The sequence below is a fragment of the Arvicanthis niloticus genome, chromosome X (genome assembly GCF_011762505.2).
Source record: "Arvicanthis niloticus isolate mArvNil1 chromosome X, mArvNil1.pat.X, whole genome shotgun sequence".
Classification (NCBI taxonomy): domain Eukaryota; kingdom Metazoa; phylum Chordata; class Mammalia; order Rodentia; family Muridae; genus Arvicanthis; species Arvicanthis niloticus.
In genome coordinates, this window is record NC_047679.1 from 107,738,419 (window position 1) to 107,758,130 (window position 19,712).

The 19,712-nt window shown below is 38.1% G+C and overlaps 1 protein-coding gene across 1 annotated transcript in view; it reads right to left on the reverse strand.

Annotated features, from left to right (window-relative positions):
• Smarca1 (SNF2 related chromatin remodeling ATPase 1) overlaps nucleotides 1–19,712 on the reverse strand; it is a 74,313-nt gene that overhangs the window by 20,616 nt on the left and 33,985 nt on the right. Inside the window, 5 exon segments of the mRNA XM_034485783.2 lie at nucleotides 8,097–8,194; nucleotides 8,197–8,209; nucleotides 8,469–8,579; nucleotides 17,247–17,366; nucleotides 19,468–19,616. Coding sequence (XP_034341674.1) covers nucleotides 8,097–8,194; nucleotides 8,197–8,209; nucleotides 8,469–8,579; nucleotides 17,247–17,366; nucleotides 19,468–19,616 — 491 coding nt within the window.

A 19,712-nucleotide genomic window follows, 5' to 3' on the forward strand; every position in this document is an offset into this window, starting at 1 on the left:
GACTTTTCTAGACTGGCACAATATAAGCAAAAGCATGGAAGCAGAAATGCAAGGGGATACATTAGAGTTGTATTAGCATGGGTTATGCTGAGGAGTGTAAAATTTTGTGTTCTATTGCAATCACTAGAAAAAGTGTTGGGACTAATATTGAGAAAAGAACAAACATACAAAAACGCAGCTAAGTACATGGACTCAGAGGGTCCCAAACTCCACAAGGGGCTTTGATCTCGGTAGTGAAATACCAAAATTACTTATTTTCACTACAGTCCTTCCAAGTACATGGAGCAAAGTACAGAAGCTACCTTAAGGGCTCTCTAACAGGCCCAGCACAATGCAAAAATAGTGCAGGCAAATCTGCCCTGCCCTGCCCTGCCCCTCCCTTCTCTCTCCCTTACTAAACTATTAGATTCCTTCTTTCAGGCACTTCCATATTCCAAACCTAACCACCAAGGTCCATTCCTTTATCTGGCTATTTCTTTATGCCTGACTCATTCCTGAAGCTGGTCACCAAGGTCCAGCTATCAAAACATCAAGGTCCAGTTATCAAAATGCATCATTTGAGTCCACTGATTAACATGTCCAATCAGTACTTATGAATTCATCCTAACTCAGACTCCTCCCTCCCACTCCCTGCTTTTCTTCTTAAAAACCACTCCAGCAGAGACACCTGCTGCTGTCTTTGCCAGATCCAAAGACAGCACCCCATCACCCAACTTGTACACTCTGAGGTAAAATAAATCTCCTTTGTGCTGAGTTGTTGGTGTCTGGGTGTGTTCTGTGCGGACTTCAAGGTCCCTTCACTACAGAGACAGAGACAGAGAACTGCTGAGACATTTTACTTGGAAATGAAGTACGATGACAAAAGAAATAGAAAAAGCATAAAGCAAACATGAAATGTAGAGGCTGATGAGAGGGCAGCAGTGTCATTCCAGATAGCTCAGCAGATAACGGCAATCCCTGTAGCCCAGATGGTTGTGGAAGGAAAGACCTGACTCCCACAAGTTGTCCTTTGACCTCCGGGGCCACACAGTGGTGTGAACTCTCTCTATCCCCTCAAAATAAATAAATGAATGAAAAGGAGCTAGATTCCACAAGAGAGTTAAAAAAAAAACCTTATTGCTTAGGAGTTCAGCAAGATTTTATAGAAATATGGATTGCTAAATTAAACGTGGCAGCACAGAAAATGAGAGCAGTCGCCTGAAATCAGCTCCCCATAGTTTAACAGGCAGCCCACAATGATACATTACCAAAGCTCACAAAGTGCATGGAACCTCGTCCATTTGTCAAATGTTTATATCTGTCCCTAAAGAAATCTCTTGGAGATAGACACAGGAATGTCCTGAAGCTTTGTGCAGCTTTAAATATGGCAAAACCACTTTTCACTCACGCTCTTAGATCGGCTATAACTTCCAGGTAGCCTGGACTTTTTTATTCTGCAGTTAAAATTTCAATTGTCACCCTCTTCCAATGATAAGACTTTAGTGTACAAGTTAAGTATATTAAATATCAACTCCTTCCATTGTAGAGAGTAATAAAGGCTCTGAAGACGTCTCACTTACAGCAAGGTCAAAGCTTGGGTGGAGAAGAATTGCCCCCCTCGCCCCCCCCGCCAGTCACAAAGTGATTACAGTAAAGCAAACAACCGCTCCTCCCACCCACAATGAAAATTTTAACTGAAAATCTTAGTAGCCACACTACTGCTGTGGCCTCTGTGTACTGAATGTGGAAGGAGAGACAGTAGAAAACAAAAATGCTAATAACTAATAAGCAGGCTCTCGCGAACATGTCTAAACAATGGCTTCAGAACTAGTGAGCCCTCCAGGTATATGCCTTTAATCCCAGGACTGGATGGCAGAGGCAGTCAGAATTCTGTGCGTTTGAGGCTAGTGTGACTTAAATAGAGAGTTGCAGGCCAGCCAGCTTTGCCTAGTGAGACCCTGTCTCAGAACAAAAACATTAGCAAGCCATTGAGCCCCTTGCTAGCCCTATCTCCAATCACTGTAGGGTAACACTTTGGAGACTCAAAATAGATACGCATCATCATTAGCTACAGTGTGCTCACCTATAGACAATACCTATTTCTGCTCACCCCATATTCACAACCCTGTGGTTATGTACCATATGTGGCCGAGGGGAGCTATGAATGCAGTCTAACACAAAACCATAAAGTTATTTAAAACACAAGATTCTTGTTTATTTTTTATAATTCAATTGTATGGGTCCTGTGGGTGAACGCTGTAGATGACAGGGTCATGCTGAAATGACAAAAGATTGGACACCCCTGAATGGTTATTACGACAAACATCAAATGGAGAAGGAGCTTGAATTTTTGAGAACCTGTGTATAGAAAACATCAAGTAACTCCACTACAGCAGCTTGGCTCACATAAAAATAAACTATTGCTTCATTGATTTTGTAACTTTGATGAGTTTTCTAGATGCATAAGGTAGAAATCAATACTAGGTAAATATTTATCTTTGATTTTTTTGTTTACATTTATTCTGTGTGGGTTTATGTGTGGGTGAGCATATGCCACAGCATGTGTGTGGGTGTCAGAGGACAACTTGAGAGAGTCACTTCTCTCCTCCCACCATGTGAGTTCCAGAGGTTAAACTCAGGTCCTTAGGCTTGACAACAAATGACCTTTACTGGCTGAGCCATCTCCCCAGCCCAATCCCAGGTATTTCTTGAGAAGATGCATATTATAATGTTATCTTTGAAGCTCTGTAGATGATTAACAGGCCATTCTGATCTGTCTGTACTCTGAACTCAAACATGAGACTCTTCCAATTAGATAACCCCCTCTTAACTCAAACATGAGACCCTTCCAATTAGATAACCCCCTCTGAACTCAAACATGAGACCCTTCCAATTAGATAACCCACCTGAGCTCAGACCCATAGTTCTTAGGAAAGAATGGGAGACACAAAGTTCAGAAAGTTTAAGCAACTGGAATGTGGTATTTATCTTCTAAATCCTTGCCTTGGTATCCCTAAATGAGACTCCCAGCAAATCTTTAAACATGCAGTGGCAGTCCAAGGTGGAACCAAAGAGAGCACAAAGCTAGGAAGAGAACAGCAGAGCAATGGCTCTCCTGTCATCGCCACCACCATGCCTGCCACAACTGCAGCCCAAGGTTTCACCTGCGTCTTTTATTTTCATATTTCAACAGTCTTCTGGGTGGTTTTCCTAATAAATGTACTATGCCTTGTATCACATCCAGGGTGATAATTTGAAACTAGAAATCAAGCGTCAGTGAGATGGCTTAGGATGTAAGAGCTCTTGCCACATACATCTGACAATGTGAGTTCAGTTCCCGGATTCCACAGGGTGAGAAGACAGAAACAACTCCAGAATGTCATGCTCTGACTTCCTGTGCACAGCATGCAAAGGAGCACGCATGTGTGCACATACTCACATAACACACACACACACATACAAATTTAAATATAATTCTGCAAAATGTAAATCTAATCAGCCTTTACCACTTATAAGTCCTACAACTCTAAGAAAAGTTTATTATGACTCAGTTCCTCATTTGTAAACTAAAGATGTAGTTCCTATAATGAGGATGCCAGGCTACTGTTTATACAGAACATGTAACTTTATGAAACACTAGGAAAGATTAGATCAGTATTATTTTGCCACTCATCCACATCTCCGCTTTAAAGGCATCTGAGTGGTTTCCTTTACTCTAAAGTTAAATTTCAGCTCGGTTATGACCTATAACTATCTCCACCTCTGATCACACTCTATCTCTGGAAAACTGCCTCCCCTCTCCCACCGCAGGGCTCTGCTTGGCACAAAGAATATGGTGACCTGATCTCTTCTCTCCGACACTTTAAAGGCTCAATCCCATCATCTTATAAATCTTGGCTTCAGTGACTCTTCCCTAGGGAGCATTGCCTCCATCTTCTGTACCACTTTGTATACCTACCAAACTGCCTGACAGCCACCCTTTGTAAGCATGGATAACACCACTGCTTTGTAATGTGTCTGTTAATGTCTGTCTCTGGCATTATAATCTAAATTCTCTCTCTTTTTTTAAAAAAAATATTTATTTATTTATTTATTTTTATTGGATATTTTATTTATTTACATTTCAAATATTATCCCTTTTCCTGGTTTCCCCTCCGGAAACCCCCTATCCCATCCTCCCTCCCCTTGCTTCTATGAGGGTATTCCCCCACCCATCTACCCACTCCCGCCTCCCCACCCTTGAATTCCCCTACACTGGGGCATTGAGTCTTCACAGGACCAAGGGCCTCTCCTCCCATTGATACCAGACAAGGCCACCCTCTGCTACATATGTATCTGGAGCCATGGGTCCCTCCATGTGTACTCTTTGGTTGCTGGTTTAGTCCCTGGGAGCTCTGGGGGGTCTGGTTGGTTGATGTTGTTCTTCCTATTGGTTGCAAACTCCTTCAGCTCCTTCAGTCCTTTCTTTAACTCCTCCATCGGAGACCTCATGCTCAGTCCAATGGCTGGCTGTGAGCATCCGCCTCTGTGAGTCTATCATTTCTTTATTATCATTATTACTAGTGATAGCACTATTACTACTACTGTAAAACTTTATTGCTTGAGTACATAGGTGTGATTATGCCACTAGGGTAGAGGCTGTGAACTATATTTCTGATGGATGATCTTGATAGTATTATGTTAATCAATGAATTTGTCTTTCAGGATCAGATGGAATTTAGTACATTTACCCTTTCAGTTCCCCCGAAGATGCCTACAAATAGCAAGTGTTTCCTTAGTTAGATAGTAATGATCTTCAGGAAGGCTGGGGGTAAGTCCTTAAGACTTATGAATTCCCATGATCATATTACTCAGCCCAACAGGTACTAAAGAGCAGACTGAGCTGATGGAGTTTGGCCCTTCTCTGTCAGTTTGTGAATGTGCTGCCTCACACAGGCAGATGTCAACTCCATTCAAGTATCAATACTGCAGTAAAGGGGATTATCAACCAGAACAGGACGCTTCTAGGAGCATGCCTGGGTCTCATCATGGCAGTAATCCAGCAGCCAAGTTTGTTTATCATTTTCTCCCAAGTGCTTATTCCAGCACCTAACACAAAGCAGTGCTCGGCGGACGGTTATTAAATGGAGCCGGCCCCCACTTTCACCCTTTGCTATTCTCTACCACTTTCTGTGAGGTGAGGGAACTGAAACAGCACAGTGCAAGAATGTGAACTGCATAGCATCTTGCACCTCCCCACTCATGCTTATCCTCTTGTCTTTCACCCCCTCCCTCTTCCTTTCTCTTAGCCCTTGCAGCTGTCCGTTCATTACCCTGTCTTATAAGGTTTCTTCCCTCCTGTGAGTTCTCCCAGCTGGCCACCACCCAAATAATCATTCTGAGACCTCGCTCCTCACCACAAACTGCCTGTACTGAAAGGCACTGTTTACATTCTATCTGAATCTGTGGCCAGGGTGTAGTGGGCATTGGAATTCTCACTGAGAACAAAATCACACTGTCTCCAAAGAAGGCGTGATGAAGTTTTTTGGGTTTTGTTGTTGTTGTTGTTGTTGTTGTTTATTGCTGCTACTTGACTACCACTTGGCCCACCTCCCAAATGACATGTCACACCACTAATAAACACAATCCTTACTTCGGATTACAGAAACAAATGGGGTTATAGCACATGCAGAAGTAGCCAAGAATGTCTGAGTAGAAAGAACACAGTATTTAAAGTGCAATAAGTGGGTTTGAGACAGCAGGGCAACCTCATTAGCTCTGTGACCTTGTACAAAGTAACTGAACCTTGCTGAACTTCAGTTTCCTCGGCATTTACAAGCAGACAATCAAACCCATGTAATGAGGCTGTTAGGATCAAATGAAATATATGTTAAAGCACTGGGTAAATTATACAATGTTCTACACAAATATTTCATTTAGTAGTCAAGATCTAGTATTCCAAATAATTCTCCTTTCAAGTCTTACTGATAACAGCTGATAAAAGAAACTGAAAATAACGTTTATGCCAAGAATGACTACAGAGGCGAACTTCTATATGCCTGTTTATCCTGGGAAATTAACTACTTAATAAACAGTTTGCATTTTGCATTCTGTCTCTACGTTACATTCACTTTCTTTGAAAGTGGTCTTATGCATACCCTGAGTAGTCAAACATGGTTGCTTTTACTCTACTACACTGTCCTACAAATGATTCTTCCCTAATTTAACCACATTTCTCTAACAACATCATAACTAACCCATGTATATTTTCTTTAAGTTCATCAGTTTTCTGAAACAAGATCTCATTGTCCTTGAAGTCACTGTGTTAGTCTGAATACACTTGGCCCATGGGGAGTGGCACTATGAAAAGGCATAGCCTTGTTGGAGTAGGTGTGTCACTGTGGGCATGGGCTTTAAGACCCTCATCTTAGCTGCCTGGAACCCAGTCTTCTGCTAGCAGCCTTCAGATGAAGATGTAGAACTCTCAATTCTGCCTGTAACAATGCCTGCCTGGATGCTGCCATGCTCCCACCTTGATGATAATGGACTGAATCTCTGAACCTGTAATTCAACCCAATTAAATGTTGTCCTTATAAGAGTTGCCTTGGTCATGGTGTCTGTTCTACAGCAGTAAAACCCTAAGACAATCACTATGCAGTCCAAACTGCCCTCAAACTTGCAATCCTCCTGCCTTAACTTTCCAAGTGCTAGAATTACATAAAGACATATATACCACTAGACCTGGGTGTGTATATGATTTTTTTAAACCTTCACACATACAGAGTGAGGAAGACTTTTTTGCTCTGATTCTAATACAATACTCCCACTATAGAAAAATACTGTAAACATTCTAGAGGCCCACTCTAGTTTGGAAATATAAATTAATTTTCTAAGTATATAGAGTTTCTCTAGGTACATTCCAGCTACTAATCAAAATAATTTATCATAGCTCCAACTCCAATAAAGGTGGAATAAAATAAATTTTAAAACACAACTTCCAATTCATAAAACATAAATTTTCTTAAGATTACAATTCTGCTGATACTTTAAAATTTCTCTTAAGTCAGGTGGGGTGGGGGTGGGGGTGGGGACAGCCTCATGGAGATAGGGAGGTGGATTGGAGGTATGGGATTTGGAACAGTTGTAGGGTGGACGGGGGGGGGTATAAAATCTGGAGTGTAAATAAATAAATAATAATAAATAAAAATTTTTCTTTAAATTAGTTATTCTTATTCCTTTGAACAACCATCTCCATTGACTAGGAAGTCAACTTTCACATAGAAAAATAACCCTGTATTCTTAATATTTCAAGGATATAGATATACTATTACAACCCAAAAATTTTATTTACTAAAATTTGCATCTGTATATGCAAAAAGAAAGTTTGAATTTTAAAGATCATTTTATTTTAAAATTATATGAATCCTTCTTATATGATTTGTTACCTTTGGCGTCTAAGTGAACATTAATTATCGACAGAGCTTTTATAACTTATGAGCAATAAACACAAAAGTACTGTTTCTTAGTTCTATTAAAGAAAATCATTTAAAAATCATATAATATATAAAAATTCATTTCCAATCACATACTTGTTCTTTCTACATATGCTTTGACAATCCAAACACTAAATCTATTAAAATAACATTACAGATGTTATTGTTGAAATTTTGGAGACCAATTGCTTTCATTGATGTCCCTTTTGAGTGATTTGAAAGTTGAATCATTCAAAACATTGTTATGTGCTCTTATATTCTTTAACAGTAAATAGAGTGTATTACTTTTTAATCATTGTTTGCTGTGTTGTTATATTTTAGGACCTATGATTTAGCAGTAATATAAGAAAATCAGAATAACCAACCATGTTATAATAGAATTCTACAACAACAGTACACAAAAGATTATTAAGAGTAGAAGAAGTAATTCAACAGTTAAGAGTACTTGATGCTTTTTCAGGTTCATTTCCCAACATCCACACAATGGCTCACAGCCGCCTGTAACTTTGGTTCTAAGGAATCGAATACCCTCTTCCGCTCTGTATGAACACCATGCACATATATGGTGTACAGACAAACATGCACACAAAACACTCATAGCAAAATAATTTTAAAATATAGTAGCACACTAATTTAAAGAATTACCTTGTAACCTATAGTCTTCCGATAATAAAGAATTTCCTTTTCCAGGAGCTCAAATAGGCGTGGTGGGAAAAATTGAAAATCTTGAACATTTGGCTGTTTGGAGGTCGAGGAGCCTGTGAGAGAAAAATATATTACATACTATTACATACATACATATTTGTTTTCATGAAGCACAGCTAATGTAAGTCCAAATGATTTTTTTTTTTTACATCTGGAAAATTAAATACAATAGAATCCATTCATGTAGCTGTCTCCCATCAAATTTTTGCTTCGTTGTTATATTTTAGGAAGTAATTAGAAAATCTGAATCACAAACCATGTTATAAGAAAATTCTACAACAGCATACAAGAAGTGGCCCTGTACCATTTTACCTTTGGGATCTTTGGCTCGCTGACACGTAAAGCCTCTCTAAAGTAGGCATCCACTGCATAGTTGGCTTTGCGCTCTCGTTTAGGAGGTTCAATCCATTCCACCGTACCCAGCTACACACAACAAGCAAAAACAAGAGGTTTAATTACTGCAAACTACTTCCTCAGCACCACATGCAATAAGGCAGTAATTAGAAGCAATTAAAACCTGCTTTGTAAATCCTACTTCTACCTGTAAAGTTCCAGAGCACTGCTGTAACTCAAGTTTAAGAACAAAGACATTGTTGTTTTGCACTTTTGGAAATAATTTGAAAATTAGTCCCTCCTTAATTGAGAATAATCTGCACAATCTGTTTAACATCTAATGCCAACTTAAGTAAATAAAAAGTAACTCTCATAAAAAGGAAAGTAATATCAGTTCTGGTAACTTTAAACATACAGTAGGTCAGACGAGAAAATGACAAGAAACAGCATGTCAGTCACATCTTCAAATCAAGAAAAAAGTTTCAAAGGGAACTTCAAAGAAAGATAAGCTATAGTGGAATAAATAAAGTCACTAGAATCAGAAAGATTCAGATTTGAATCTGAATCCTAGCATTTCACTGGTCATACACCTTTGAGGATTATTTCTGCTTTTCATGAAATGAGAATATTTAATACTTACCTGTAGGATTCAATATGACCACAGAGGATCTGGAAATCTAGCTCAGTAGCACCATGTATGATTAACTTGTGCAAGGCCTTGGGTTGGAGCCACAACACCAAACACAGTAACTTCAACAGTTAAATATAAGGTAATATTACACATGGAAAATATATTACCATTGACTTGCAACATTACAAAACCTACCCCATTATCAGCTAGAAAATGCATTTTAATAGTCAACAAAAAAAAAAAAACCTGACAACACAAAGTTCCGGAGTCCAAGGAAATTTTTTCTCATTCCCATTTTTCTCAATTTCATACTGTTTATTAGGCTAGCGACTTTAAACTAAACGAGCCATGGGGCATTTAAAAGGCCATTCGTGTATCATTAATTGTCCTATCTCTTACCTTAAGGTTGATTTCAATATGGCGTCATAGGCAAAAAGTGGATGGCAAGGCTGCCTGTGACTCAGTGGTAGAACAATTGCTTATCATGCACAAGGCCTTGGTTCAATCTCCACTTAAGAAACCACTTAAGAAAACTATGAATAATAAACTAAGGATAATGAGGGTGGTTAGGGATCTACGAGCTCTCACACGGTGCAGAGAAGTAAATCCCAAAGTTAGGGCAGATAAGTCAAAGTCTGTGCAATAGCAAAAAAAAAAAACCAGTTTTTTGTTGATTCCTAAGATTCAAAGCAATATGCAAAACATACAAGAAACAACACCATTATGCCATAAAATTTAACACGGCTAGGGGTGCAGCTCCAGGGTAGTCTGTTTGCCTGGAATACACAAGGGCAAGATGGCAAACAGTGAAAGGCACTACCCTGAGAGAGGGAGGAATCCCAGCACTTCAGAATTAAAACACAAGCTGTCATCTGTTGGAGAAGCTGTAAATGGGGTTTCTTTTTTAATCCTATTTGTTTATTTATTTGTGTGTGCACATGGGTGTATGTGTGCATGCATGTTCATGCCATGTCGCACCTGCGAAGATCAGAGAACAACTTTTAGGAGTCGGTTCTCTCCACCATACGGATTCCAAGGACTGAACTCAGCTTGTCAGGGTTTCACTGAGCCATCTTGCTCACCCTATAAAGTGAGATTTCCGAATTACAAGGAAGGTTAGAGTAAATGCCCTTTAATGTCTTCTAACTCGAAAAGGTTATAAGAAATTATAATGTGCTGCCTAAATAAAATAATATCCACATCCAGGGCTAGAGATGCATGTCAGTGGTAGAGGACTTGCCTAGTATGCAAGAAGCCCAGGGTTCACCACCAAACAAAGGAAGAAAGAAACAGTGGGAGAAAGGGAGCGAGGGAAAGAAATAAGGTAAAGGAGGAGATGAATTGTGCTTTTTGGACCAAATGAGTTTGTGTATTAAGTGACAGTAATGGGGAGGAAGAGATTTTATAAATAGCTCAGGAGATGGCAACAGAGGATTCCCCAGAGGAAGCTGGCAATCTAGTGAGCCCAATCAGTGAACTATGGTTTCAAGTGAGAAACCCTGCCTCAATATATAAGGCATCAGATATCAACCTCTGGCCTCCATATACATAGGAACATACATGTAGACCAACATTAATGGGAACATACATATACACATATACATGCTTGCAAAAAAAGGTTTTATAAACAACATATAATTTAACCTTTCAAAAGTAAAACTTTATACTTGAAACTACCTTTTTAAAAGTAATGTATTTGGCCATCCAATCAGTGTTTGTTTGAAAGTCTGGATGTTGAAATTTGAAATAAATGTTAAAGGCCAGTTCTTGAACTTTCAAAAACAGAATAAATTATACTGAATTGGCTTGTTTTAGATGCAAGTATATTAATACTAACATATTCAAGTCAATTTATAGAGGATTAATGTCAGCTACTCTGATTTAATTTACTAGGCATGCTAGTAAAATAATGTAACTGATTCAACAAATCATATGAGGAAGTCTACCTTAACATATAATTTCTAAGATTTATAAACAATATACCTTCAGATTTTCAATTCTCTTTAGAAACAAGGTCAACTTAATTTATGATCCTATCTAGAAAACATGAATATACAGAAATAATATGTAATCTAAAATGAGAATACTCAAAAATTCTTATTTTTGGCTATTATTGTTAATGTTGGACATTCAATTATAAAAATCATCATAATCATTAAAATATATCTTATCTGGGGCTCGAGAGACGGCTCAGCTGTTAAGAACACTGGCTGTTCTTCCAAGGGACCCGGGTTCAATTCCCAGCAACCACATGGCAGCTCACAATTGTCTGTGACTCCAGTTCCATGGATCTGACACCCTCACACAGACATACATGCCAGCAGAACATCAATATACATAAAATAAAAATAAATAAATTATATATCTTATCTGTAAATTATGATGTTTGTTAGAAATCAAAGCATGGAAAAGCCTATTATATTACACATACACAAGTATTTTACTAACACTAATCTTATTCTAAAACTCTGAATGGAACTAGGGATATAGTTCAGTAGTATAGGATGTGCTGAGCATGAAGGGGGTCGCAGGACTGGGAAAAAAAAGAAGTTCCAATGATATTTAGGTCCTATTGATATTTTTTCTACTTTATAAAACAGTCTTAGTACCAATAACCCATAGGAATAATTGGAGAATAAATAAAAGTCATATCATATAATTAGATCTAAAAAACATATTAGGCAGGCAATTTCCACCCTGTGCAGAAAGGCCATCACCTCCATCTAAGCAGGATAAAGCACAGAGCAGTCTGAGTTAAAATTGCAAATAAAACAGGCAAATATAAGTCAAAAAACAAAACCTATCAGAAGCAGACCACAGCGAGAAAGCTTTGTCAGTATAGTGGTGCAATACAATTTAAAATGGTTCAGCTCTCATTTTTCAGTAAAATCAACATCTAAAATGAAGTTTTTCTTTAATAAAACATCATTTCTATCTGTTCAAAACTATGTTTTATGGACCAATTTTAGCTATAACAACAATAAAATTCTATTGTACATCAAAAATAAACAGACGCGAATCTATAGTGATATAAATAAACGAGGACAGAAATAGTTGACTGAGAAGGGGTCGCTTCTTACAAAAATTCCCAAGTAGGAAATATAGATGGAATGAGGACATTACCTTCAGGCAAGCACCCAGACATTAATTCCCCCAACAGATGCTAAGTTCATTGCATACAAGCTTGAAAACATCCTTAACAAGACAGTTAGCAATTACAAAAGCAAAAATACTAAATTCATAGGAAAGAAACTCAGCAGATGCCTTCCACATCCACTAAGTAAAAAAAGGTTAATATCACCCATGAAAATACCTGTTAGTATCACTGATATTAGTATCTGATACTATGTACAGGACACAACATCCCTTCTGGAATATTCTTGCCAAAAATACAGAATCTCAGTAAAAGCATGAAAAACTGTCAAAAAAAAAAAAAAAAAACCACACACAAAGCGAGAGACAAGTTACAAATAACTGATGAATGCCTCTCCAAAGCATCCAGGTCATGAAAGGAAACAAAAACTGGAGTACTTGGGTTGGAGAGATGGCTCAGTGGTAAGAGCACTGACTGCTCTTACAGAGGTCCTGAGTTCAATTCCCAGCAACCACATGGTGGCTCACAACCATCTGTAATGGAATCTGCCAATGCCCTCTTCTGGTGTGTCTGAAGACAGCTATAGTGTACTCATATACATAAAATTTAAAAAAAAAAACTTTAAAAAAAACTGGAGAACTCTCACAGAGTAGAAGCAACTAAGAACATACACAGAAAAAATATAATATGAGCTAAAAAATAAAATAATAACCTAAAAGTGGGAAGAAAATATTAGCAAAAGATAAATATGATTAAAGGGCCACTATTTAAAATAAAATAAGTATTCAAATATTGACAATCCTAAAACAAAGAAAACAATTCCACTGAAAGAAAAAAAGAAAAGATTTAAATCAAAGAAGAAGAGGGGAGAGTTAAGTACGTGAAAATGTGTTCAACGTATCATCAAGAAATTTCAGATTAAAATAAGGAGAAAACAATCTACACTTCTTAGAAATAGAGAAGGGAATAGCAGGGTAAAGTCAGCTGAAGGAAGAAGTGGGGTAATGAAGATATCTCTAATTAGAGAGGGGGAGGCAGATAAATACAGAAGGAGCAAGAAGAGGAAAATAACAGTAAGGATGTCTGAAAAAGTCACAAGGAATCATACACTAACTACCTAAAAATACCTATAAGATATACTACACCTGTGTGTAAATATACATAGATAGCTTAAATGAAACCTTCCCTTCTCAGCTGGCAATGTTCTCCTAAAGAGGCACAGACTTATCTGATAAAAGCCCCAACATCAGGCATGAGAAGTCCTCTTTTGAGTTGTTGGGTCAACAGGACCCAAGAGACTCCCAAAATATTTCATGGGACTGCTATTAACCTTGGTTGCCTCCTAGAAGTGAAAGGAAAGTCCCTAATTGCTGAAGATACTTATAAACCACAATGATGACCAGCATGACACAATAGGCCTCTTTAATTGGACTTAAAACACTCAAGAGGAGGGAAATCACGCCTGGTACTAGAAACCTACCCAACTACCCAGGGCTAGTGAAGCCATTGATATTTGCAGAGAACCTATAAGCACCACTTTACTAAACCAACATAAATCCTTACTGAATTCTGAATATTAATCCTTATATACACAGATACAATGTAGCTATCACCCTACATTGAGGAAATTTCTCTTCACAACAGAGATCATCATAGAAAACTATAACCAATCAAAGTGCAGAGTTGTGGCTCCCAGTCCCAACTGATACATCTGTAACACAACTCCTGCACTGGAGGCCCCACGATCATTTCAGAAGTGGAAGTGTGGTGGCTTGAATATGCTTGGCCCATGGGAAGTGGCACTATTAGGCAGTGTAGCCTTGTTGGAACAGGTGTGGCCCTGTTGGAGGAAGTGTATCACAGTGTAGGAGGGCTTTGAGGGTTCCTAGTGCTCAAGCTCCACCCACTGCTAAAGAGAGAGCCTGCTCGTGACTGTCTGTAAAAGCAAGTCTCTTTCTGACTGCCTTGGGATCATGATGTAGAATCCTCAGTTTCTCCTCCAGCGCCATGCCAGCCTGGATGTTGCCATGCCTCCCGCCTTGATGATAATGGACTGAACCTGTGTACCTATAAGCTAGTACCAATTGTCCTTTATAAGAGTTGCCTCGGTCATGGTGTCTCTTCAACAGCAATGGAAACCCTAACTAAGACAGAAAGATAAAATTTTCTAACATCCAGAAGAGAATGCTTACTGTGAGGTTGTGTCTCCTAGAAATGTCTAAGAAGCTACACCCATGACATTTCACTAACATAATTGCCTAAATTCAAGCTGAACAAGAAAAACACTGATAGGCATGCTAATGTAGGGAGGGAAGCTCATATGGCCTGAACCCTACACAAAGAACTACAGGTAACAAAAGAATGCCAACAGGATGAGAAACAGTCTTCCTCAGGCAAGAGCATATGGGTTGGTTATACAGTACCAAATAGTCAGCCCTGAAAACATACATACAAGTAACATTATAGAGACTGAGCAGGTTGTATTTATATATTTAAGAACTTAAATTTAAGGAGAACAATGTAGGGATTATTGGAAGGTAAAGGGGTAAGGGGAAATGATGTAATTATATTGGAATCTCAAAAATTAAAATTGCAGAATAAAATAAGGAAAAGCCACTATATACCTGTTTAGAAAGGTGAAAATCCAATATTTTGACACCACCAAAATGCGGGCAAAGGTGTGGACTGTTTTTATTTGCTGCTGGGAGAACGTGAAATGGCATAGCCAATTTGGAAGAATTAGATTTAATTAGATTTATAAATCTAAACCTACTTTTGTCGTAGGACTCAACAAGCATATTCTCTGGTATTCCCAAAGGAATCAAAAATCTTTTGCTTTTGAGACATGCTACATGCAGATGTGTATAGTAGATTTATAACCACCAAAACTTGGAAAGATCCAAGATGTTCCTTAGTAGGTGGATGAAAAAATAAACAGCAATGCATTCAGAATGTGAAAACTCTCTCGGTGCTAAAAAGAAATTGGGCTATTGACCCACGAAGAAAGACAAAGGAAACTTAAACATATATTACTAAATGAAGGAAGTCAACCTAAAAAAGCTTCGTTTAATGGTATGACAATCTGAGGAATGCAAAACTAAAGAAACAGTAAATAAAAAATGAGAGTTTGTCATGAGCCAAGAGAAAATCAGGCAGGGATGAGTAAAGCTCAAAGGATTTTTAATGCAGTGAAAGTACTCGATGATATTATAATGGTAGATGCCTATACATTTGTTAAAAGCGTTAGAATACACCACCCTGGGACGGGGAGCCCTGTTGTAAATGATGGGTTTGGGGTGACAACGTGTTAATGTATGATCATGATTGTAAGACATGTACCACTTTGGTATAGGATGTAGATTGTAGAGTGGGTGGTGTATGTCAGAGACAAAATGTATATAATCTTTCCATTTGATTTTGTTGGGAACTTAAAAGTCTAATTTGTTTTGGGTTCTGGTTTGGTTTGGTTTGGTTTTTGGTGTTTGGGATAGGGTCTCTCTATTATGTAGCCTTTGGCTGTCTTGGAACTCACTATGTAGACCAGGCTAGCCTCACAGAAATTGCTTCTGTCCCTCTGCCCCTCTGCCCCTCTGCCCCTCTGCCCCTCTGCCCCTCTGCCCCTCTGCCCCTCTGCCCCTCTGCCCCTCTGCCCCTCTGCCCCTCTGCCCCTCCCCCGACCCCTCCCCCCCCCTCCCCCCCACCCCTCTGCCTCCTGGCTCCTGCCCCTCTGCCTCTTTGCTCCTCTACATCTGCCTCTGTCTCTGCCTCATGGTGGGATTAAAGGAGTATACTACCACACCCTGTGAAAGTCATGTGTATTTGTTTGTTGGTTGGTTTTTTGTTTCTTTGTTTGTTGAATAATGCAATGTAGAATTCTAGAATGAAGCCCCTGGAAGAGGAAAAGAAACATCAAGGGGGAAAACTGATGGTAATTTGTTAACATTGCAATAATTAAAGTAACACATATATTAACATTAAGCTCTGTACTATTTTTTGCAAACTAACAAAAGCATTTATTGCCTTCTTCCTGACAGCAGATGCATATGATCAACTGCTTCAAGCTCCTACTACTTTGATACTCCTGCCATGATGTACTTATTGTACCTTGCACTGTACACCAAAATAAACAACCTTCCCTTCTTTAAGTTTCTTTTATGGACATTTTATTATTCACATTAGGTATGGGTTTGTTGTATGCAGGAAGGTATACAGATGACAGAGGTGACAGATCCTCTGCAGCTGGAGTTCTAAGAGATTATGAACCACCTAACATGGATGCCGTGAATTGAACTCAGATTCTTGGAAAGAGCAGCGCATGCATGTTCTCAGCCATTGAACCATCTCTCCAGTTCCATGTAAGTTGCTTTTGCTTTTTTTTTTTTTTTTAATCACAGTAATGGGAAAAGCAACTAAGACACTCACTTGTATGCACAGTGCTAGTTACTTTACAAATATTAACTCATTTCCCATAAAAGTCACTCTGTATATATACTAGAATCCACCTTTGGAACATAACAAAGCTGAGTACCCTAAGGTATTACCTAGTGATAGAAATGAGATTTCTGGTGTGGTCTAAGCCACATTCTTGGACTCATTTTCACTAACACAACTAGTAGTGCAGCTTGAGCATCTAAACAAAAACATCTGAAATACAAAATGCTCTCAAATTCCAAGTTTTAAGGAAATTTTTGGAATAGTTCAGACTTCAAATTGTCAGACCAGTATTATCTCTGCAAATATTTCAAAAACAAACCCAAAAAACAAAACAGAACAAAAACCGAACAAAAAAAACAATAGCAAGGACGACAACACAACAAAAAAATAAAATTCCAAAGCATGAAATGCTTTCGATCCAAAACTTGGGACAAGACTATTCTACTGGCAGTGACAACAGCAAATATGACTATCATCATCTCAAAGCAAAATATATTAAAGCTATTCCTTGCACTACATAAGTGACTGTGTTACTGTAATAGATTTTATAAGGAAAAACAAAAGTCTGCCAGCCTAATGGCTGAAAGTATTAAGTTACCTTCTGTTTTTCACGATAATCTTCTCCTTCAAACTTGTACAGACTTTGTTCAAGGTCCATTCTAAAATTTCTTAGAGACGACTCTCCCATTTTCTGCATGCGTTCATTCATCTCTGCAGTCTAAAGTTGAATATATATTGAAATGAGAAAGTTATCAATGAATCAACTTACAAAATGTGAATTTTCTAGTTTTCTGGAATCCAGATTTGACATGAAATATCTACTCTGCTAAGTTACAAAAGAAGAATAAAACACTTGAGCTGGAGAGATGTCCCAGCAGTGTAAGCACTTGTTGCTCTTTGTAGAGGCTCAATTCCCAGCACCTAAATGGTGGCTGACTCATAACTCCAATCCAAGCTTATTTGACACCGTCTTCTGTCCTCCAGGGACACCAGGCACACACACTGTATGCAGGCATACATGGAGGAAAATACCCATATACGTAAAATAAATAAAATAAAATAGTAAAATAAAAATTCTAAAAATAACAGTGATGACAGAGAGGAGGGGGAAGAACTCAAGAGAGAACATGTTTTTCTTGACGTGATGGTAAAATCTGTGGCAGAGTACTTACATACAACATGCAAGGCCCTACATTCTATCTCCAGTCAGATACATCTAAAATTTTAACTTCTCCCAAGTATTTGAAAAAAAAAATGAAATGCTTCATTCCCAAATATTTTCACTCAGGGCTTCTTTACAGGACATTTATCACTAAAGATCTAGCCCTAATATAATTTCTGTTGTATAATGTTAATGAGAGAAATAGCTGGTACTATCATAAAGGTAAAGTTAAACTTTATAAAACACTTTTGCATATTGATATAAAACATAGTTACACAAGAATGTTCTATGACCCTTAAAACGAAAGCACTTTGAGAACCAAACTGAACCTTTGCAGGATATGTATTTACTACAGTTTTGATAGTTCTTTTTTTATTTCCCAAAGATTATAAACTGCAAGTCTGGTCCCCACCATAATGGTATTGAATTGGTGGAACATCAAAGAGATGTTGACATCTTTAAAAGAGATTAAGGGTTTCCCTCAGAAGTAAATTAGGTCTCAGAGGCCTGCTCTTTAACTTTTGTGTGACTGGATTAATTACTATGACAATGGGTTGTTATAAAATCAGGAAATCTTCTTCTGCACTTCTCTTACTCTCTCTCTCTCTCTCTCTCTCTCTCTCTCTCTCTCTCTCTCTCTCTCTCATGTGCACATGTGCTCCCACCAGATAATGCTATCCTCCACGAGGCCCCCACTGGAAGCCAAAGCTAGCACCAGCTCTTGGACTTCCAAACATCTTTTTTCCCTACAAAGTAGTCAGCCTCAGGTATTTTGTTATAGAAAGATCAAAAGAAGCAAGACAATCTTGAACATGTTTAAAAGAGCCATAGATATGCAACCCACAAAACCTATACAATGATTAAGTCAAAAGGCAAACAACCCAGGGTTTTTGCCAAGTAAATTGGGGGAAAATACACAAAGAGAGAGTGGGCTTATGGACAACATATCATCAATTGCAGTGTGCAGACTTTACCTGCACTTTTTTAAAAAGGGCAATATATCTTTAAGTACAACTAACTAGCTATGAAACACTTAAAAGTTTGAGTACTTACTGGATATTAAATATCTCATGTCATTAAAAATACTGAGGTAGTTTCAGGTGAAACAATGGTGTGATGATTTTTTTTTAAGTATGAAGGGCAATAAGCACATGGAAAATCATTAGAACATTGTTTCCCTTCTCTTCTGTTGGAAACTAAGAATCATCTGTGGAATGGCCATAAGTACATGTAAAATTGCAATATTGTAAAACCACTTAGGGTGATTTGATAAAGAATGATTTAATGTCTCACACTATTTACAAAACACTTTCAATTGGTTTTATTTGTGTAGTACAGTGCAAAAAAAATCACACAATGAAGTCCATCCATATGTGATTAAGTACAAGATGCACTGGATGTTTAAGTACAGTATTTTCAAAAGGACACCAAGTCACTTAATTTTAAATGCTGCTGCCTAGTGGTGCTGACCTTAAAAAAGAAAAAGAAGAAAAAAGTAAATCACGTCCCTGTGCTGGCAAAGACAATCCTTCAGATTCCTAGGAAGAACTTAAGTCAATTTGAAACATGCAGTTCGACCCAAATACAACATATATGTGGAAACGTATAGAATGTGTATAACCTACATTATAGGAATACAGTGCTATTTTCAACTAACCTTCTTTTCCCCTCTTTCCAGAATAGTTACAATGTCCTCATCTGTCAGCTCACTTTCTTTACATGCAAAAACATGAGTGGCACCATGACGTATCATTTGTAGCATTTCCTCTTTAGCCAGCTTGTTAGATTGTTGGTCAATGAGTCTTCCTAATAACAATCAAAATGGAATATATTCCATTATATTTCAAAGAAAGTACAATATAATGGTTCTGATCAGACACATTGGACTAAATCATACATAAA